The sequence below is a fragment of the Eubalaena glacialis genome, chromosome 1 (assembly GCF_028564815.1).
Source record: "Eubalaena glacialis isolate mEubGla1 chromosome 1, mEubGla1.1.hap2.+ XY, whole genome shotgun sequence".
Taxonomy (NCBI): Eukaryota; Metazoa; Chordata; class Mammalia; order Artiodactyla; family Balaenidae; genus Eubalaena; species Eubalaena glacialis.
Genome location: NC_083716.1, coordinates 79,483,694 through 79,506,928, shown reverse-complemented (window position 1 = coordinate 79,506,928; position 23,235 = coordinate 79,483,694). Strand labels below are relative to the sequence as shown.

The following is a 23,235-nucleotide window of genomic DNA, read 5'->3' as shown; positions in this document are numbered from 1 at the left end:
TCTGAGGATGGCAGGTGGCAGGTGGGGCGCTAAGACGTATGCAGGGCTCTTAAAAGATATTCCACTCTCCTGCATAGTAGCCTGGCAACATCTTTGGCACAATGCTGACACGTTCCCTCAAAAAAGGTAAGAACCTATATATTAGGGAGTAACTCTATAAACCAAGGGTCCCCAACCCCTGGGGCTCAGACCAGTACTGGTCCTGAGGCCTGTTAGGAACCGGGCCGCACAGCAGGAGGTGAGCAGTGGGTGAGCGAGCGGAGCACCATCTGCCGCTCCCCATCGCTCCCCATCGCTTGCATTACTGCCTGAACCATCCTCCAACCCCATGGAAAAATTGTCTTCCACGAAACCGGTCCCTAGTGCCAAAAATGTCAGGGACTGTTGCTATAAACCAAAGTGATGAATGAGGAACGAAAGGAGGATGCGGTCGGGCTTTCAAGCCCTACAACCTCTTAAATACAAAATGAAACAAAAACATAAAATCATTTGTTAATGGTCATCTGCAAATCAGACTGATTGATATCATTCTCAGCCAATGAGGGGAATTAAATGAAGGAAATGAAAATGAAAACTCTTGCGGGAAAAGCGTTTTGTTATGATCAAGGGTGAATTAGAAAATGAGAAGGATGAGAAGATGTGGTACATATATACAATGGAATATTACTCAGCCATAAAAAAGAACAAAATAATGCCATTTGCAGTGACATGGATGGACCTAGAGATTATCATACTAAGTGAAGTAAGTCAGACAAAGACAAATATCATATGATATTGCTTTTTGTGGAATCTAAAAAATGGTACAAATGAACTTATTTACAAAAGAGAAATAGAGTCACAGATGTAGAAAACAAACTTATGGTTACCAAAGGGGAAAGGAGGGGAGGGATAAATTGGGAGATTGGGATTGACATATACACACTACTATATATAAAATAGATAACTAATAAGAACCTACTGAATAGCACAGGGAACTCTACTCAGTACTCTGTAATGACCTATATGGGAAAAGAATCTAAAAAAGAGTGGATATATGCATATGCATATGTATAACGGATTCACTTTGCTGTACAGCAGAAACTAACACAACACTGAAAATCAACTCTACCCCAATAAAAATTAATTTAAAAAAAAAGAAAGAAAATGAGAAGGATGAGTTGTTCTAAGGAAGTCAGAATGATGTACATGTTAAGGGATGAAATTGTTTCCTTTAGCCCTTCAGGGTAATGTGGGAAGAAATGGAGTTAAATTTTTTGCTGGCTATTAAAATTAACGTGGAGGAAGAATACACATCTTTAAAAGTTTGCTAGTAACATAAATTTCGGTCTGCATTAATCAAACAAAAGAGTAAATATTTGACCATTACCATTCCTTCACTATTTACCAAGCATCCGTTAGAGCAGCACTGCTGCAAAATAGAAAGATAAGGAGCCACACATGGAATTTTAAACTTTCTACTAGCTACATTAGATAAATAAGAAGAGGTAAAACTGATTTCACTAATATATTTTATCCAACCAAATACATCGAAAACATCATCATTTCAACATTTCAACATGATTAAAGAGATATTTTACACTCCTTTGTTTTGTACTAAGTCTTTGAAATTCATTGTGTATTTGTTACACTTATAGCACATCTCATCTTGAACTAGCCACATTTCAAGTGCCCAACAGCCACATGTGGCTACTGCTTACTGTACTGGACCACACAGCACTGGAGTCTCATATCATGGTAGATAAGGACACAGAGCAGAAGACGCAAAATTTCTGACCTAGACCAAAAGGCAAAACAAACACATATCAAAACTTAAGGCCATGGGCAATAAGCACCAAAAGAAAGGTTCAGGTCATGTGTTTGGGGATTTCAGAAAAGGGAGATCACTATGGGCCAAAGAACTGAGCCTTGAACTGGGCTGTGAAGTATTGACAAAAGAGATGAAAATACACTCTAAATGGAGAGAAGAGAACCATAATGTGGTTCTCCAATTTGTAATTTTTATAAGACTGCTTTGGAAAAGAAATTATTCCCTTTGGGAGAGAAATCAACTTCCATGAACTTCTCTCTCCCAGAAAGTTTCAGAGAGTCCCCAGAGTGGTAGGATGGCCAGGCCTACTGTCGTAAGTAGGCTGACGGTACAATGAGAAATAAATTACAGCAGTAACCAGGCTGTGTGCTTGTAGCGCTGCAAGGATTTCCTAAGAGAGCAGATTGATTAGGCCCACGAGTCCTATCCCTCTACTTACAAGGTGGGGAGCCCAACAAACTGGCAGGTTTCTCACTTCTTACTCCCCCCCCTTTTTTTTTTTTAAAATTTTTGGCCACACCCCGCAGCATGTGGGACCTTAGTTCCCCAACCAGGGAGGGAACCCGTGCCCCACACTGGAAGGCGTAGTCTTAACCACTGGACCGCCAGGGAAGTCCCTGAGACCAGGAATTTTAAGTTCATCTTCCTGAGGAAGAGAAAGGCACTACGGAAACACACCCACTCAAATCCTTGCTCTCCAGTATACTGATCACCTTGCTTATCGGTTGCTTTGGTGTATCATGTACATTTGCCTTCTTCAAGTCAGCAAAACCTGCCAAGATTCTCACCAAACCCTAGACCTGCCTAGCACACTGGGAACGGGCCAATGTAACAGAATCCTTGTAGGAGGCAGGAATTCAGTCCTACGCAAGGAGTTAAGAGGGGGCAAAACTGTACAGATATGCTGAAACCCAGCTCTGCCAACACTCACAACTCATGCAGCAAGCCTGTTGGCTATAATGACTCATTATATTAACCTGGAGATAGATGTACTGACTCATTAGGGATCTGAAGGTCTTTGGAGGAATTAAAGACAAAAAAAAGAGAGAGGGAGGGGACTGTTAAATCTATTTGGAGTACAAAACTACAGAACAAAAGATCTCCCTGCTGTATCAGCAACTCTGTGGTCAGAAAAATGGCCCCACCCTTCTTTTTGAATGTGAAGAATAACACCCAACCAAAGAGTGCTTTCTCCCAACTTAAAACAATATAAGGCCATGATCGCCCTTTAGTTCAGTTACCTTCCATTCCTTCTGAATCCTTCAGGTTTCGACCAGAGAAACTGAACCAGAAGAAGACTTACATTGAGAGATTTATTGCAAGGAACTGGTTTATGTGGTTTTGGGACCTGGCTAGGCAAGGACAGCATCCACAGGACCAGGCGTCAGGAAGGACAGATTGGAACTCTCTCCCACAGGATGAAGCCATAGCCGTAGGCTGAATTTCTTCTTCTGGAAAAGCTCATTTCTACTCTTTCAACGAATTGAATCAGATCCACTTAGATTATTTAAGATAATCTCGCTTATTACTTCAAGTCAATTGATTATGGACTTGGAGCACATCTATAAGATACCTTCACAGCGATACCTCCATGAGTGTTTGCCTAACAGTGGAATGCAGCCCTAGCCAAGTGGTCACCTACTATCACACCTCCTAACACATCACTCCTTCTCCAGCCAAATTTACTCTACCAGACTGCATCACCTGCAGCGCGATGCCAGGGTTTTGCACACGGGGACTCTGTGTGGACTGCCCTCTCCTTGCCCATGCATCTGGCCCAGCCCACCCTCCCTTCTGGCCCACTTCACAGCCTATCTCTATAAAACTCCAGAGACTGCCTTGTTCTTGCTATTCTTGGTATTTGTGGTGAAGTCTCAAGGCATTACCACCCTTTTTTCCTGTCTCTTCCCTGAGACTCTAAATCCCTTAGAGCAGAGATGATGTCTGGGCCTCCCTAACACACAGGAGAAAAGACTTTCTGAGTGTGTGTAATGACGGTGTATAACCCAGCGAGGCCGAATCCTTGATAGTCAGCTTTATTCATCCTAAGGATCATCTGGAAAAACAATTCAGATGAGAGGTCTACTTCTTAGTATTTTCTCAATTACTCAAGTTTCAAAGAGAAAGAATTAAGATTATAAAGAGTGTAAAGTTAAGAATTGCATGTCTTTTCGTTATTCTTAGCTACTGTCTAAATCTGGGTTTGTTAAAGACAATGGGTGGGCCTTTAAATTCCAGATGCTTAGGTACAATCTTGACAGCTCTCCCTCCTGCCCATCCCCCTAGAAATGTCTTTGTCTTTCAGGCTGAAGGGTCCCTTTCTTTTGCAGATTCCACAGTTTGGTTGGGACTGCCTGGGAGAGTAATTTTATTTGTGGGGGATTGTTGTTCTTTAATAACTAATATTTGTTGAGTACCTACCATATGCCAAGCACCATCTCAAGTATTCTACATGGCAATCATATAAGGTAGTTACTTTTATTTTTTATTTGTTTATTTTTTTGGCCGTGCCGCGCAGCATGCGGAATCTTAGTTCCCCAACCAAGGATTGAACCTACGCCCTCTGCAGTGGAAGCCTGGAGTCTTAACCACTGGACCACCAGGGAAGTCCCAGGTAGGTACTTTTATTATCTCCAATTTAAAGATGAAGAAACAGACTTAACAGGTTAGAAAAACCAATGCTTGGGTATCAATCTTTCTCTCCTTTTTTTTTTTCTAATATTCCTCTTAGACAATGTGTTCATCTTGGGCAAGACACTAAACCTTAAGGACAATAATGCCTATTTCAGTGTGTTGTTATGAGGATCAACCAAGATCAAGTAAGTGAAGGTGGCTGGTATTGAGTCAGGCACACAAGGGGCACTTTTTGAACTAAAGGGACAAGTACATGAAAAGTAGAATTTGTATGTTTCTTAGCAAATGTACTTCTGCTGTGCTTGCTTAATTATAAATCTCCAGAGGTTGGATCACAGAACTAGTCAAGGATGACACCTACCAGGCCTTCTCTGGATAAAACTGGGTAAAGAAAACAACTCATGTTTCTCAGCTATGATATGGCTTGCTGCATCAGAATCATCTGGGGAACTAGTTAAAAAGAAGATTCCTGGGACCACCCTCCATCCCCACCTCACAGCACTGATGAGTAAGAAATTGGCTTTTTAGACAAGCTCAAGTAATTCATATATACTCCTGAATTTAAGAGCAACTATCAAAGATGTATTTATGTAAATATATACACACACATATATATAAATTAAATTAATTTTTATCAAAAAGGATGCAAAGATGTCCGTTTATGTGTTTTTACCCCAGAATTGGGGCCACTGGACACAATTTGTCATGGTTTAACATGGCATACACAGTGACACATTCAAGCAGAAACCTACAAGAGTTCCTTTTATAAATATGTCAACACCAATATACATTTGAGAATCATCAAGAAGTGCAAGACTGCAATCTAAGTGGAGAGGGCTTAAGCCAGTGGTAGCTCCCAACTGAAAATCACTTTGGGGGCTTGAAAAAGATTCACGTATGTGGGCCCCACTATAGACTGACTGAATTAGAATGTCTGAGGGTCAAATCCAAGCATTTATATGCTGAAATCTTTCTACAGATGATTCTGATTATCTCCCTGGTTAAGAATCACTGACAATCACGATGAGATGTACTTTTCCTATTTCCAAGGTAGTACCGATCCGTTTGTTTTTGTGTAGAAGAAAGTTGTCAACAAAGTAGATGATGAATGTGGCTCAAACACCACTAGACCCCTCTTGCTAATACTGCATTACATAGCTTTCAGGATTTGTCCCTTAATTTATGCTATGAAGAGCCAAGGGAAACCAACAACACAGATACTCAGTGGCCACTAACTAAAGTGCACACAGGCATGTGCACAAACACACACAAACACACACCCATAAGTCTTAGCTCTCCAGTCATCATTTTTTTCTCACTGCTTCCTCATTCTGGAACCCTTTGGTCTCCGTATTCTATGTGTATCTACAAAAGCTTTGATTAGCTGCTTCAAGTGTCTTCTCATCTAGCTGAAGACACTGAAGATAAGTTACTTGCACAAGGTCCCTCAGCTACAGGGTGGTACAGCCAGGACTCAGATTAGCTCTGACTTCAGCCCAACACTCCCCCAGTACCTGTTCATTCCCTCCCTGGACGTTTGGTGGGATGCTCTCTCTCTCTCCAGCCCATCAAGCGGGGTTGGCCTCGTGGGCACGCAACCGATGCAGCTGCACAGGACTCAGCTCTGAGAAGGGCCATGCACTTGGTCTGCTGCCCTGCTGCTGCTGTCTTGAAATTCTTAACTTTTTTAACTGGAGGCACTGCATTTTCATTTTGCACGTGGTATTGCAAATTATGTAGCTGGTCCCGCCTACAAGTAAAAGGGGCTGCTTGTGGCCCCTGAGACAGACTGGTCCATCCACTTAGGAACTTGCAGAACGTGGAGAGCTGCAGTTCAGTTTTCAGAGTCTCAGCATCAGCTCTGGCCACCAACACCCCATCCATCCCTAAGAAGATCTCAGCTTCCCTGAACACCTCAAACCCTCAAGTCTTACCTGGACAGACTTCCTGAAAAAGAGCTTTGTTCTCCAAGTATGTGCTGACGGAGATAGCATTTCAATTACCCTTTGACCCTTGCCGGAAGGCAAGGTAATTGGATCTCTGTTTAACTTTGTATTTGCTAATAGAAAGGATGACTAATTGGGACTTCCCTGGTGGTCCAGTGGTAAAGAATCTGCCTTCCAATGCAGGGGACTCGGGGTTCGATCCCTGCTTGGGGAACTAAGATCCCACATGCCACGGGGCAACTAAGCCCGCACACCGCAACTACTGAGCTCTTGCGCCTCAATGAGAGAGCCTGCGTGCCGCAAACTACCGAGCCCACGCACTCTGGAACCTGCACGCCACAACTAGAGAGCCCACGCACCCTGGAGCCTGCCCACTACAACTAGAGAGAGAAAACCTGCCACCACAACTAGAGAGAAGCCCGCGCGCCACAACGAAGAGCCCGCACTACAGTGAAAGATCCTGCATGCCTCAACAAAGATCCCGCATGCCGCAACTAAGACCCGACACAGCCAAAAAAGAAATGATGACTAATTGGAGAACATTGAAAAATTCTCTTCTCACCAGATCATTTTCTAAAAATTATATTCTCAAACATATCAATCATCATCCACTTGTACTTTGACAGCTTTACAAACAATCCACATTCTGAAAATCTCTTTCAAACAAATCTTGGCAAATGTTTCCTGCTTTTCTGACGCTTATAATGACAGTGTTATTTTCATTTGTTTAGTTACGTTTAGTTCTCTTATCTGACATGGCCAGATGATCCAGCATTGTTTTTCAAGTCTTGTTTTTAATTTAACAAAGTAATTCATCAATTGGAAGCAACTGTTTTTGTTTTGTTTTGTTTTAAGAAGTCCCCTTTAGTGATCAGGAAAGATAACAGATTTAAAAAGAAGAAATGGTCAATGCATTTTCTTTGTAAATCATTTTAGAGCTGAAAAATACCTTATAAATCACCACATTCACTGTCCTTATTTTCCCCATAAGAATACAGATTGTGATTTGCTCAATGAATCATGTAAAGGTCATAGCTCAGGATGAGACTCCAGGGCTACGTCTTAGCATATCTGTTCTTTTTTTAAAATTTTTATGGGGGTATATAGTTGATTTACAATGTTGTGTTAGTTTCTGCTGTACAACAAAGTGAATCAGTTATACATATTCATATATCCACTCTTTTTTAGATTCTATTCCCATATAGGCCATTACAGAGTATTGACAGAGTTCCCTGTGCTATACAGTAGGTACTTATTAGTTATCTATTTTATATATAGTAGTGTGTATATAGCATGTCTGTTCTTAACTAGTTCCATGTAAGTTAGACTGATGATCACTAAATACTACTGCAGAGTTCAAACTATGACTCCAGAAATTGAAGTGCATATGATTTTAGTCCTTAAAAAAAAAGCCGCTCTACTGTGCTCTCTAAAGATGTTAAGAATCACTATTATATCATACTTGATAAATGTTTATCAAGAATATTACTTTTGGGGCTTCCCTGCTGGCACAGTGGTTAAGAATCCGCCTGCCAATGCAGGGGACACGGGTTCGATCCCTGGTCCGGGAAGATCCCACATGCCACGGGGCAACTAAGCCCGTGCGCCACAACTACTGAGCCTGCGCTCTAGAGCCCGCAAGCCACAACTACTGAGCCTGTGCTCTAGAGCCCGTGAGCCACAACAAGAGAAGCCACCGCAATGAGAAGCCCTCGCACCGCAACAAAGAGTAGCCCCTGCTCACCACAACTAGAGAAAGCCCGTGCGCAGCAACGAAGACCCAATGCAGCCAAAAATAAACAAATAAATTAAATTAATTAAAAAGAATATTACTTTTGGAGACATTTTATGAAGGTCACACAAAATGCATCACATACATCTTATACATAACACTATATTTAAATTCTTAATGTCATTATCATCGTGAGAAGGGACTACTCTTCGTCATGTCAAATTTTTCTTAAGAAGGTGACACAAATGTAGGACATGCAATCTGATCACGGTGTATTCGAATCAGAGAGGAGTAATTATGAATCATAGAGGAACTGTTCCCGGGACTGCTGAAAAATATTTGGTCCTTTGGTCACCAGCATTCATCGGACATACCTGGATCACTGCCCTCATACCCCTGCATCTTTCTTATTTGTGGAAACATGTGTGTCTCACTAGACTGAGCCTCTTAAAGGCAGAAATGATGTGTTTGCCATTCATCCTTTCATATCCAGCATCTAGCACACTGCCTGGCACACAGCAGCAAATAAATATATAAAGGAATGAATGAATGGACAACTGAATCTCTGATGGAATTCCTGAATTGTCACAAAGATTTATGACAGTGAAAGGGTAGTTTATGATCTCAGTGAAGGCAGCAAAGTAGGTGCTATACTTTAAAAAAAGAAAATAGCCTCCTATGTCTTACACAATGTGAATGATGCAGAAAATGTAATTAAATGATTAATGAGTGAGGAGAAGCACAAGTTTCTCAACTTACTTGCAAGCAAGCCAACTCCACTTGCAAGGGATCCGACCCAGGCTGTTTTTCCCTTCCCTTCACCAAAGGCGTCCAGCCATTCTATGTACAAGACTCCAACAGCTAGCGGAGATCCGTAACACAAAAACTGAGTAAAGAGGGAGGCCAGTACAATCACCCAGCCCCAGCCACCGTCAGGTGGCTTCTTAAATTCCATTGTAATGTGAGATCAAGGCGGTGTTTCTCTGTAGGTCCTAAGCAAAAACAAAAAGAAAAAAAGAAAAGCATATTTAGAGTGTGGCAAGGCATGGTATTTTAGATTAAAAATATCTCCTCCCAAATTGAAACATAAAAAAAGTTCTCTAAAAATATAAGAGGAAAAGGACAAAACATCATCGATATACCAAGTTAACTTTAAAATTTTGATTTCTGATTTGAATAAGTAATACATCCACATGTTTCCAAAAAGATGTTTTTTATATTATAAAAAGGATAAATTCAGAGTTTGGGATTAACATATACACACTACAATATATAAAATAGATAACCAACGGGGACCTACTGTATAGCACAGGGAACTCTATTCAATATTTTTGTAATAACCTAGAAGGGAAAAGACTCGGAATCACTGTGCTGTACACCTGAAACTCACACGACATTGTAAATCAACTATACTTCAACTTTTTAAAAAAGGCATAGAGTGTAAAGTCTTCTTCCCAAACTTGCCCCCATTCACCAGGTTCCCACCCTAACCCAACCACAGGAAATCACTGTTTTTGGTTTCCTGTCGCACGCTGAGTTCCCCAGGAAACACTCTTACTTAGCAAGAGGAGGTTTACTGAAAGTGTTCTCTTTCTATGGAAGAGACCAGACAGCAGCAGAAGGTAAATTGCCATGCAGCTTAAGGAAGGGGATTTCTAAAGCTGGCTGACCCTTCAGAGTTGCCCTGAGTTGGGGGTGGGAAGCTGGCCCTTCACACCCCCATGTTGCTAATTCACTGATTGCAGGCCACCCCAGAAGGGGGCATGGCCTCAGGTGAGGTGACTCTCTTCAAAAGAGGCAATCATTACCCATGGGGTTTGTCCCCTGAAGGCCATCTGTCAGCAGCCCTTCAGCTGCTTCAGCAAGAAATCTTTCATTCCTAAGGGGGTCTGGAGGCAGCACATCACAATGTTCACACTCGAGTATCCTTCCAGAGTTTCTTTATGAATATGCAAGCAAAACCAAGCAAATAGTCTTAGATTTCCTTTTTCAACAAAAAGTGGATATCATACATTCTATTCCATGCCTTGTTTTATTCACTTAACATCCTTGGGAATGCTTCCCTATCAACACATAGGGAGCATCCTTAGTCTTCTTTCTTAAATACACACATATGGCTGTATACTTGTTTGTTTGTTTTCCTTATTGAATAGGCAAAACATTCACATGGTTCAAAAATGAAAAAAATGACAACAAATATACAGTCTCCATCTACCTAGTTCCCACCTAACTTCCATTCTCTCCACCAGTAACCAACGCTTCTTGTTTCTTTTACATCCTTCCAGAATTAATTTATGAGTATATAAGCTAACTCATATACAGATTTCCTCTAATGTTTAACACAAAAATATAGCATATTATATACATTGGTGTGTGTCTTGCTTTTTTTCACTTGACAAATACCTTGCAATGCAGACATAGTAACCTTCCTCATTCCTTTCTTTCTGCTACATTGTGTTCCAGTAATTCTTAATTCTTTAACCAGTCCCCATGGCTTCCAATGAAAAACAATGCTGCAGTGAATAACCTTACATACACATTTATCTTTCTACATACCTGTCAGGAATTGCTGAGTCAATTACAAATATACATTTGTAGCTGTAATTAGCATTAGCAAATTGACTTCAAAGGATTAAACCGATTTATATGATCCCCAGCAACTTTGGGTGTGTGGTGAAACTTCTGGATTTTTGCCAATTTGTTTGCTTTAAAACAGTATTTCATTATAGTTTTAATTTGCCTTTCTCAGCATTCTCTGAATGATGTGTGTCGTTTCATAGGTGAAAAGCCATTTGTAATTCATATCTAATTCTTGGGACTATATGGGTGTTTCTGGATTTTTCTTTCTGTTCCACTGATCTGTCTATTCACTCACCATACCACATTTGTTTAACTACTAAGTCTTTCTTTTTTCTGGCCACGCCATGAGGCTTGTGGGGTCCCAGCTCCCCGAGCAGAGATTGAAGCCGCGCCCTCGTCAGAGTCCTAACCACTGGACCACCAGGGAATTCCCTAAGTCTTTTTAATATATTTTAAGTTCCAGTGGAAATAGTTCCTTCCCTCTCTCTCCATCATTGCACACCTTTTCAATATTTTCTTGGTTCCTCTTGTTTGTTTACTTTTTTATATGAACTTCAGAATCAGTTTGTCTGCTTGTAAAAGAAATCTGATGGTGTTTTCATTAGGACTGAGTTACATTATACATTGATTTAAGGAAAAATACTCCTTTTATGATGTTGAATCTTTCTATCTTCCATTTCATATCTTTCCATTTGTTCAAGTCTACTTTTGTGTTCTTAGTGTTTACAATTTTCCCCAACAATTCTTTTTATTTTATTTTTATATATCTTATCCTTTTTGCTAATATTATAATTGGGCTCATTTCTTTGATTTGTCTTCTGTTTGTATGCGTAAAAGCTATTAATATCTGTATGTTAATTTTGGACTCCACTACCTTACTATAAAATCTCTTGTTTGAAGTAGATTTTTGGATGATTCTCTTGGATACATACAATCTATAATACAATACGGTTATATAACCATCTACAAAGAGTGGTAGTTTTACCCCCTAACTTTGGATTTTTATGCATCTATCTAAGTTCCTTCTTTTGCCTTTGCGTGGGACAAGCATCTAGAATAATGTTAAATAATAAGAGTACACATCGTTGTCTAGTTCCTAAATTCAATGGGAAAGCCTTCAAGTGTCATGGTGCTGCTTCTGAGGCTGAGATAGATATATTTCACAAAGTTAAGAAAAAAAGTTTCTACTTTTGAGTATTATTATAAAGAATGTTTATTACACTTTTCTCAAATGCATTTCCAGTGCATAGGGAGATAATTATGATTTTCTCCTTTTAATTTTTAATGTAACAAAATCTGTATTTTCTACTATGGAACCATCCTTGAATTAGTAGACTAAATCTTCCCTGGTTCATGCTCTACTTTGATTATGTCAGTCTATTTGGGGGAGGGTTAAATTCATAAGTGAGATTTGTCTCTTTTTGTTTTTAATTTTGACTAGGTTTTGGTATCAAAATGATATTTTAAAAGAATTTGAAAACATTCATTCTTTATAAGTTCTGAAACAGTTTACATGGCAACGGATTTGGAGGCCCAAGGCCTGAACTTCCTGCCCCCAACAGGGCCTCCCACTTAATCTTCACCTCCTGTCTGTCTTCACCATGCCAGGTTTACAGTCAGGTTCAACAGTCTTCTTTGCCCACAGATTTTGCCAAACCATCCCCTTGGCTGCAGTTTCATCAGGTAATAGGTAAAGAGAGTAGGAACATCATTCATCCATTCATGCATATCCCTAATTAGATGGTGAGGCATCTGGCTACCTTAAGAGAGTCATAGTTACACCCATCAATTTACCTGAGCCTCAGTGAATTTCTCCATTTTGACATTCAAAGCCCTGGGCAAAAATCACGTCACCACCTGCCACAGGATTTTGTACAAATTAACTTTCAATATTTCATAACTGAAAACTGAAAGATATTACAATTTGTGCACAAAACTGTGGAGTCTAAAATCTGGTCTCCCAGACCACATGATTGTGTTAGCAGACGGAATACTCCAAACTTCCAAATATCGAAACCCTTTGAAGTGTTCAGATATGCCCCTTCATCAGAAGTTTACTCTCTCCAGTACCTACTCTATTGTAAAAGTAAATAATAAAATTCTGTTCCTCCTAATGACAATGTAGTACTCTGAAATTCCTGTTTAGAATACCTTTTAAAGAAAAGATAGCCTTAATTTCCTAAACTAGATAATATATGATAGCAATAGCCAAACACCTAATGAGACTAAAAGGCTGTATAAAAACAAATGCATAAGACACTGTCCTTCATTTAAATCTTCAAATTACAGCACTCCAGGAAAAGTACACATTTACAAAGGCAAAGCACCACAATCATAAGTAAAGCCAGTCTTTTCTGGAGGGCAGGGGGAAGGCAGTGAAACGGTGAGGAGTATCTCCTTTGCCAGTTTGCAAACTGAAGTAGACAGAAATGCCTTTATACACCAAGTACCTTTGCCTTGCCTTGTTTTGCTTTGCCTTACCTTGGGTGACATTTCAACACATATGACAAGAGCCAGAGAAATTCTTCTCACAGTAAATATTTGGGAGAGCAAACCTTTGAAATACAAAGCTTCCACATATATCAACCTAGACTAGAAAGACGAGTTTTTATAAAGAGTTGTCTAAGAGCTTCTGACCTTTAATTGTCACATAGTTTGAGATACTTGTAGCCTGAAGAGAACATGGTGAAAAATACCATTTAGTGATTTCTTGTTTTCTGTCAGGGCAACACCTTTCTCCTGTACTTTCCGCTATTCCTTAGATGTCGCTCACCTGCTATTTCTCTGATATTCTATGCTCTGTAAGGTGATTTCACAAATAGACTAGCCTTTCCTCCTGCTGTAATGGTACTCAATTTCCTTTGGAGAACCTGGATCTTCCTCATGGGTAGATGGTTGGTGGGACTATTAATCAAGGTTCCTTGATCTTGACCTATAGAGTAGAACCTGATCCAAGCAAGGCCAGTAGGACTTCTCTCCCAGGATCCTGCATCTCAAGTGAAATCCTCTAATAAAAGAAAAATATTTGGAGTTTACTGATCCCAGTGGTAGTGTATTAAAGAAACCCTCTGTCAGATCCTACTACCTTCGCTCCCTAGGGAGACCCAAGCCTGGTTTCTCCAGCCTTCCATTTCATTCTATGAGCCAACATAGTAAATTATTTTGTTAAGTTAGCTGGTATTTGTTTCTTTTAAGTGCAACAGAATAAACATGTCGTGAGTATGCAGTAATTTCAAGTTGATTATTTTAACCATCCATACCCTGCTTGATCCTATTTGGGCAAAAGGTTAAGCTTAGGAGCACAGTCTATGACCACAAAATATAGGAAATATAGATATGCCATACCTTTTTTTCTGAAAATTTCATCTTATTAATCCTCCTTCTTGACAACTTATGATCCAATATGATAAAATGCCTTCCCTGGCATTCTTGTACATAAAAAGTCTACATTAACTGAAATTTCCACTAAGCCCACTTATCCTAATATTTACAGAAATGCAGTGTTATAAAAATGGGATCTTCATTCAAAAAGCTTTTTGATCACTTTCAATTTAAATTATATTGCACTCGATACCAAAGGAAATCAGAAGGAATATAAGGCATCGCCCTTGCCATCTAGGAGCTTATAACCCCATTAGGAAGGTAAGATACGCTCACAAGAGAGTGTATAGTTAAGTGCCACAGAGGTGGGTAGATAGTAAACCTTTAGGAGTCAGAGGGAATGAAGGCAATCAAGGCAGGAGCAGGAGTGGAAGCCCTCACAAAGCAGGTTCGTTCTAAAGAATAACGTAGAGACTCATGAAAGGGGGGCTCAGACAAGAGGATCAAGATTAATATGGGTGTGGAATCAGGAAAAGGCTTAATAGGTTTCGTGTAAAGTGAAGAGGGCAGACCTTACAAGGCTCCCAGAGGAAAATTAGATTAGAAAGATGGCACTCTCCACTGAAACTTAACAGGAAAGTGTCTCAAGAAGCCTGTGTTTATAGCCCCAAGATAGGATTCTTTTTACACTTTTTATAATAAACCCTGGCACTAATAATAACCCATTTATATTATCTAAGTGGTGTGTTTTTTCCCTAAAAAATAGCAAGATCAATAAGTACCAGAACATGTTGTTTTATTACATGAGTATATTCAAAGGTTTGGGAACATATTCATATGACTGTATAAAAATATGCTTCTAGGAAACACATGCATTGTAGTATATTCTAGTACATCCTTTGAGAATTTGGAATCTTTTAACCTGTGTTAACAAATTCAGACTCTGCATGATAAGACATCTTATAAAACTCAAAATTAGAAGCCATTTTGAAAGACAATTTGAACAGCACTGTAATTTAGGGGTAGTTTTGTCACATGACAGAGTCTGACAGGATATCACAAAATTAACTTTAACTTATAATTTAAGTGTATTTCTTATCTTTAACTTAAAAATTAAATGTATTCTGGAGAGCAGCCAAGATGACAGAGTAGGAAGACCCTGAGCTCACCTCCTCTCATGAGCACACCAATATCACAACTATCTGCAGAACAGCTGTCGATGAAAATGACTGGAACCTATCAGAAAAGATCTTCTACTGAAACCGAGCAGGACCCTGTGGGGCTCCTGGGCACGGACCCTTTCTGTCTCCCATTCCTTGTAGGGAATGACCTCCATGACCTTCCCTGAGCCCCAAAGGGCAGATTCAAACTGTTGCTAATCAGGAGGAAGGGAGGGGATGCAGGGACGAAGGAGGAGCAGCCAAGAAACAACAGTGCAGCCTTGGGGCAGGGTCCTGGTTCAGCCTGAAGGGATACACGTAACAATATCTTTGAGCAATTTATAGAACTAAAACCCCCAACAAATGGAAGATGTCAGCATTCTTCATTCCAGAGACCACCTGGGACCAGATTAAAGGAACCAGAGAAGCTCATTAAAAGATTACCTGAGACCAGATTAAAGGAGTGCAGGCCCTGTACACATCCTAGTCTTATCAGCAACCCCACCCTTGAACCATTGCTATAAAACTCCTCACCAAATCTCCCTGGGTTGGGACACACAGTTTTCGAGGGTGGGACGCCACTGTGTCCCCTTTTCCCTGGCAAAGCAATAAAGCGATTCTTTCCTACTTCACCCAAAACCCTGTCTCTGAGATTCGATCTGACACTGGTGCACAGAGGTCGAGCTTTCAGCATCACTACAACTAAAGACATAAAGAAAGAACCACAATGACACAGGTAGGAGGGGCAGACTTGTGATGTAATCAAATCCCATACCTCCAGGTGGGTGACCCACAAACTGGAGAATGACTATACTGCAGAGGCTCTCCCATGGGAGTGAGGTTCTGAGCCCCACATCGGGCTCCCTAGCCCGAGGGTTCTGCACTGGGAAGATGAGCCCCCAGAGCATTTGGCTTTGAAGGCCAGCAGGGTTTAATTTTGGCAGCCCCACAGGACTAGCAGAAATAAAGACTTCACCCTTAAAGGGTGAACACAGAATCTCACAGGCACTGGGATCCAGGGAAAAAGCAGTAATTTGATAAGAGCCTGGGCCAGGCCTACCAGCTAGTCTTAAAGGGTAAATATGTATGCACCCAACATACGAGCACCTCAATATATAAGGCAAATGTTAACAGACATAAAAGGAGAAATCAACCATGACACAATACTAGGGGATTTTAACACCCCACTTACACCAATGGACAGATCATCCAGACAGAAAATCAGTAAGAAAACACAAGCCTTAAATAACACTTTAGACCAAATGGACTTAATTCATATAGAGAGAGAGCATTCCATCTGAAAGCATTAGAATATACATTCTTTTCAAGTGCACATGGAACATTCTCCAAGATAAATCACATGTTAGGCCACAAAACAATTCTTGGTAAATTTACGAAAACTGAAATCATATAAAGCATCTTTTCCAACCACAACACTTTGAGGCTAGAAATCAACTACGAGAAAAAAACTGCAAAAAATGTAAACATATGTTGGCTAAACAACAGGGTACTAAACAGCTAATGGATCACTGAAGAAATCAAAGAGGAAATTTAAAAATACCTAGAGACAAATGAAAACAAAAACGCGATGATCCAAAACCTATGACACAGCAAAAGCAGTTTTAAGAGGGAAGTTTATAGCAATACAAGCTTACCTCAGGAAACAAGAAAAATTACAAATAAACAACCTAACCTTATACCTAAAGGAACTGAAGAAATAAGAACAAACAAAACCCAAAGTTAGTGGAAGGAAAGAAATCATAAAGATCAGAGCAGAGACAAATGAAATAGACATTTAAAAAACAATAGAAAAGATCATAAAATGATACTAAAATGTGGTTCTTTGAAAAAATAAAAAACAAAAACAAATATATATATAATGATGGGAATTCCCTGGTGATCCAGTGGTTAGCATTCCACCCTTCCACTGAAGGGGGCATGGGATCGATCCCTGGATGGGGAACTAAGATCCCGCATGCCACGTGGCATGGCCAAGGAAAAATAAAATAAAATAAAAAATTAAGTAAACAAAATTGATAAACCTTTAGCCAGACTCATCAAGCAAAAGAGGGCGAGTGCTCAAATCAACGAAATTAGAAACAAAAAGGAGAAGTTACAACCAACACCACAGAAATACAAAGGATCATAAGAGACTACTATGAACAACTCTATGCCAATAAAATGGACAACCTAGAAGAAATGACAAATTCTTAGAAAGGTACAATCTCCCAAGACTGGACCAGGAAGAAACAGAAAATATGAACAGACCAATTACCAGTAATGAAACTGAAGCAGTAATTTAGTGCTCACTTCAGCAGCACATATACTAAAATTGAAGCAGTAATTTAAAAACTCCCAGCAAACCAAAGTCCAGGACCAAATGGCTTCATAGGTGAATTCTACCAAACATTTAAAGAAGAGTTAACACCTATCCTTCTGAAACTATTCCAAAAAACTGCAGAGGAAGGAACACTTCAGAACTCATTCTATGAGGCCGGCATCACCCTGATACCAAAACCAGACAAAAACATCACAAAAACAGAAAATTACAGGCCACTATCACTGATGAACATAGATGCAAAAATCCTCAACAAAATACTTGCAAACCCAATCCAACAATACATTAAAAGGATCATACACCATGATTAAGTGGGATTTATCCCAGGGATGCAAAGATTTTTCAATATCTGCAAATCAATTAAAGTGGTACACTGCATTAAAAAATACAAGAATTAAAAACAATATGATCATCTCAGTATATGCAGAAAAAGCTTTCGATAAAATTCAACATCCATTTTATGATAAAAACTCTCCATAAAGCGAGTACAGAGGGAATATACCTCAACATAATAAAGGCCATACATGACAAATCCACAGCTAAAATCATACTCAATGGTGAAAAGCTGAAAGCATTTCCTCTAAGATCAGAAACAAGACAAGGATGCCCGCTCTTACCACTTTTATTCAGCATAGTTTTGGAAGTCCTAGCCACAGCAATCAGAGAAGAAAAAGAAATAAAAAGAATCCAAATTGGAAAGGAAGAAGTAAAACTGTCACTACTTGCAGATGGCATGATACTATATACAGAAGATCCTAAAGAAGCCACTAGAAAACTACTAGAGCTCATGAATGAATTTGGTAAAGTTGCAAGATACAAAACTAATATACAGAAATCTGTTGCATTTCCATACACTAACATAGAAATATCAGAAAGAGAAATTAAGGAAACAATCCCACTTACCATTGCATCAAAAAGAATAAAATACCTAGGAATAAATCTACCTAAGGAGGTAAAAGACCTGTGCTCTGAAAACTATAAGATGCTGATGAAAGAAATTGAAGACAACACAAATAAATGGAAAGATATACCATGCTCTTGGATTGGAAGAATCAGTATTGTTAAAATGACCATACTACCCAACGCAATCTACAGATTCAATGCAATCCCTATCAAAATACCAATGGCATTTTTCACAGAACTAGAACAAATAATTTTAAAATTTGTATGAAAATACAAAAGACCCCAAAGAGCTAAAAACAATCTTGAGAAAGAAGAACAAAGCTGGAGGAATCAAACTCCCTGACTTCAGACTATACTACAAAGCTACAGTAATCAAAACAGTATGGTACTGGCACAAAAATAGACACATAGATCAAAGGAACAGGATAGAAAGCCCAAAAATAAACCCATATACTTATTGTCAATTAATCTACAACAAAGGAGGCAAAAATATACAATGGAGAAAATATGGTTTCTTCAATAAGCAGTTCTGGGAAAACTGGACAGCTACATGGAAAAGAATAAAATTAGGACATTCTCTAACACCATATACAAAAATAAACTCAAAATGGATTAAAGGCCTAAAGCTAAGACTGGATACTATAAAACTCCTAGAGGAAAACAAAGGCAGAACACTCTTTGACATACATTGCAGCAATATTTTTTGGATCCGTTTCCTAAAGTCAAGGAAATAAAAGCAAAACTAAACAAATGGAACCTAATTAAATTTAAAAGCTTTTGCACATCAAGGGCTCTCCTGGTGGCACAGTGGTTAAGAATCCGCCTGCCAATGCAGGGGACACGGGTCCGAGCCCTGGACCGGGAAGATCCCACATGTCGCAGAGCAATGAAGCCCGTGCGCCACAACTACTGAGCCTGTGCTCTAGAGCCCATGAGCCACAACTACTGAAGCCCACGTGCCTAGAGCCTGTGCTCCACAACAAGAGAAGCCACCACGAGAAGCCTGCGCACCACCACAAAGAGCAGCCCCCACTCACTGCAACCAGAGAAAGCCCGTGCGCAGCAACAAAGACCCAACGCAGCCAAAAATAAATAAATAAAATAAATAAATTTATTTAAAAAAATAAATAAAAGCTTTTGCACAGCAAAGGAAACCATAAATAAAATGAAAAGATGACCTACTGAATGGGAGAAGATATCTGCAAATGATATGACTGACAAGGGATTACTATCCAACATATATAAACAGCTCATACAACTCAACACCAAAAATACAAAACAACCTGATATAAAAATGGGCAGAAGAACTGAATAGACATTTTTCCAAAGAGGAAATACAGATGGCCAACAAGCATACGAAAACGTGCTCAACATTGTTAATATCAAGGAAATAGAGATCAAAACCACAATGAGATATCACCTCACACCTTTCAGAATGGCTATCATCAAAAAGAACATAAATAACAATGTTGGCGAGGATGTGGAGAAAAGGGAACCGTCGTACACTGTTGGTGGAAATTTAAGTTGGTGCAGCCACTGTGGAAAACAGTATGGATGTTTCTCAAAGAAATAAAAATAAAACTACCATATGACCCAGCAGTTCCAATCTTGGGTATATACCCCCCCAAAACGAAAACACTAATAGAAAAGATACATGCACCCCAATGTTCATAGCAGCATTATTTATAATTGCCAAGGTAGGAAAGCTACCTAATTAAGGGTCCATCAACAGATGAATGAATAAAGAAGGTGTGGTATGTGTATACAATGGAATACTATTCAGCCACAAAAAAAGAATGAAATTTTGCCGTTTGCAGCAACATGAATAGACTTGGAGGGCATTAGGCTAAGAGAAATAAGTCAGACAGAAAAAGACAAATACTGTATGGTATCACTTATTTGTGGGCTCTAAAAAGTATAACTAGTGACTACAACAAAAAAGAAGCACACTCACAGATACAGAGAACAAACTAGTGGTTACCAGTGGCGAGGGGGGAGCAATATAGGGGTAGGGGAGTGGGAGGTACAAACTACTGGGTGTAAGATAGGCTCAAGAATGTACTACAGAACAGGGGTAATACAGCCAATATTTTGTAATAACTGTAAATGGAAAGTAACCTTTAAAAACTGTATAAAAATTTTAAAATTTTTTTAAAATAAAATCCCTAATGAAGTAAAAAAAATGTTGATCTTTTTAAAAAAAATTAAATATATTCCACATATTATAAACCTCCCTTGGACAAGAAAGGAGAACATGAAGTAAAACAAACCATAATAAAATATCATTATTCAACAAAGTTCTATTATCATTAGTATAAAGGATAGCATGTCTCTTAAAGCTAGAATTTGTTTTGTTAAAGGGAAAGAAGAGTTAGGTAAATTCCAAGACATTTCCTTCGGAAAATGAAAAGGACTGTTGAAAGTCTACTTTTCACTCATGGTAAACTTTTAAGCTCCAATGTCTAGTAGGGCATTCAGTTCTGTTCAAATGATGCCAAGTCTTTGTTATTTCCTTAACTCTACGCTGGCTGAAAATTTCTGTTCTCCCAGATATAGGATGTCAGAATTGCGTATTTGACATTTATGAACATTTAATGTTGACACAGAAGCTTCCTGTCCCTGAAATGTATGCAAATGTTCTGTACTACTTTTTGCCAAATACAGAGTGATTTACAACTGTTTGATCTTATTTTCAGTTAATAGCTGCCTCTTGCCTTTGTTCCCCCCATAATTATTTTTCTCTAATAACTTCTTTTTTGAATGTTACCTTTAAATATCTCATTAAAGAGTCCCAGATATATTTTCTTTTTTTTTTTTTTTAAACATCTTTATTGAAGTATAATTGCTTTACAATGGTGTGTTAGCTTCTGCTTTATAACAAAGTGAATCAGTTATACATATACATATGTTCCCATATCTCATCCCTCTTGCATCTCCCTCCCTCCCACCCTCCCTATCCCACCCCTCTAGGTGGTCACAAAGCACCGAGCTGATCTCCCTGTGCTATGCGGCTGCTTCCCACTAGCTATCTATTTCACATTTGGTAGTGTATATATGTCCATGACACTCTCTCACCCTGTCACATCTCACCCCTCCCCCTCCCCATATCCTCAAGTCCATTCTCTAGTAGGTCTGTGTCTTTATTCCCATCTTGCCACTAGGTTCTTCATGACTTTTTTTTTAATTTTTTTTCCCTTAGATTCCATATATATGTGTTAGCATACTGTATTTCTTTTTCTCTTTCTGACTTACTTCACTCTGTATGACAGACACTAACTCCATCCACCTCATTACAAATACCTCCATTTCATTTCTTTTTATGGCTGAGTAATATTCCATTGTATATATGTGCCACATCTTCTTTATCCATTCATCCGATGATGGACACCTAGGTTGCTTCCATGTCCTGGCTATTGTAAACAGAGCTACAATGAATATTTTGGTACATGACTCTTTCTGAATTATGGTTTTCTCAGGGTATATGCCCAGTAGTGGGATTGCTGGGTCGTATGGTAGTTCTATTTTTAGTTTTTTAAGGAACCTCCATACTGTTCTCCATAGTGGCTGTATCAATTTACATTCCCACCAACATTGCAAGAGTGTTCCCTTTTCTCCACACCCTCTCCAGCATTTATTGTTTCTAGATTTTTTGATGATGGCCATTCTGACCGGTGTGAGATGATACCTCATTGTAGTTTTGATTTGCATTTCTCTAATGATTAATGATGTTGAGCATTCTTTCATGTGTCTGTTGGCAATCTGTATATCTTCTTTGGAGAAATGTCTATTTAGGTCTTCTGCCCATTTTTGGATTGGGTTGTTCGTTTTTTTGTTATTGAGCTGCATGAGCTGCTTGTAAATCTTGGAGATTAATCCTTTGTCAGTTGCTTCATTTGCAAATATTTTCTCCCATTCTGAGGGTTGTCTTTTGGTCTTGTTTATGGTTTCCTTTGCTGTGCAAAAGCTTTTAAGTTTCATTAGGTCCCATTTGTTTATTTGTGTTTTTATTTCCATTTCTCTAGGACCTGGGTCAAAAAGGATCTTGCTGTGATTTATGTCATAGAGTGTTCTGCCTATGTTTTCCTCTAAGAGTTTGATAGTGTCTGGCCTTACACTTAGGTCTTTAATCCATTTTGAGTTTATTTTTGTGTATGGTGTCAGGGAGTGTTCTAATTTCATACTTTTACATGTACCTGTCCAATTTTCCCAGCACCACTTATTGAAGAGGCTGTCTTTTCTCCACTGTATATGCTTGCCTCCTTTATCAAAGATAAGGTGACCATATGTGCATGGGCTTATCTCTGGGCTTTCTATCCTGTTCCATTGATCTATATTTCTGTTTTTGTGCCAGTACCAAACTGTCTGGATTACTGTAGCTTTGTAATATAGTCTGAAGTCAGGGAGCCTGATTCCTCCGGCTCCATTTTTCGTTCTCAAGATTGCTTTGGCTATTCGGGGTCTTTTGTGTTTCCATACAAATTGTGAAATTTTTTGTTCTAGTTCTGTGAAAAATGCCAGTGGTAGTTTGATAGGGATTGCATTGAATCTGTAGATTGCTTTGGGTAGCAGAGTCATTTTCACAATGTTGATTCTTCCAATCCAAGAACATGGTATATCTCTCCATCTATTTGTATCATCTTTAATTTCTTTCATCAGTGTCCTATAATTTTCTGCATACAGGTCTTTTGTCTCCTTAGGTAGGTTTATTCCTAGATATTTTATTCTTTTTGTTGCAATGGTAAACGGGAGTGTTTTCTTAATTTCACTTTCAGATTTTTCATCATTAGTATACAGGAATGCAAGAGATTTCTGTG

At 39.1% G+C, this 23,235-nt stretch overlaps 1 protein-coding gene across 3 annotated transcripts in view; it reads right to left on the bottom strand.

Annotated features, from left to right (window-relative positions):
• SLC16A9 (solute carrier family 16 member 9) overlaps positions 1-23,235 on the bottom strand; it is a 72,261-nt gene that overhangs the window by 27,269 nt on the left and 21,757 nt on the right. For all 3 annotated transcript variants that reach the window (XM_061198090.1, XM_061198108.1, XM_061198098.1), the window contains exon 2: positions 8,879-9,111. In XM_061198090.1, the coding sequence (XP_061054073.1) occupies positions 8,879-9,074 (196 nt within the window). In that variant the 5' untranslated portion in view covers positions 9,075-9,111. The remainder of the gene's footprint in view (positions 1-8,878; positions 9,112-23,235) is intronic.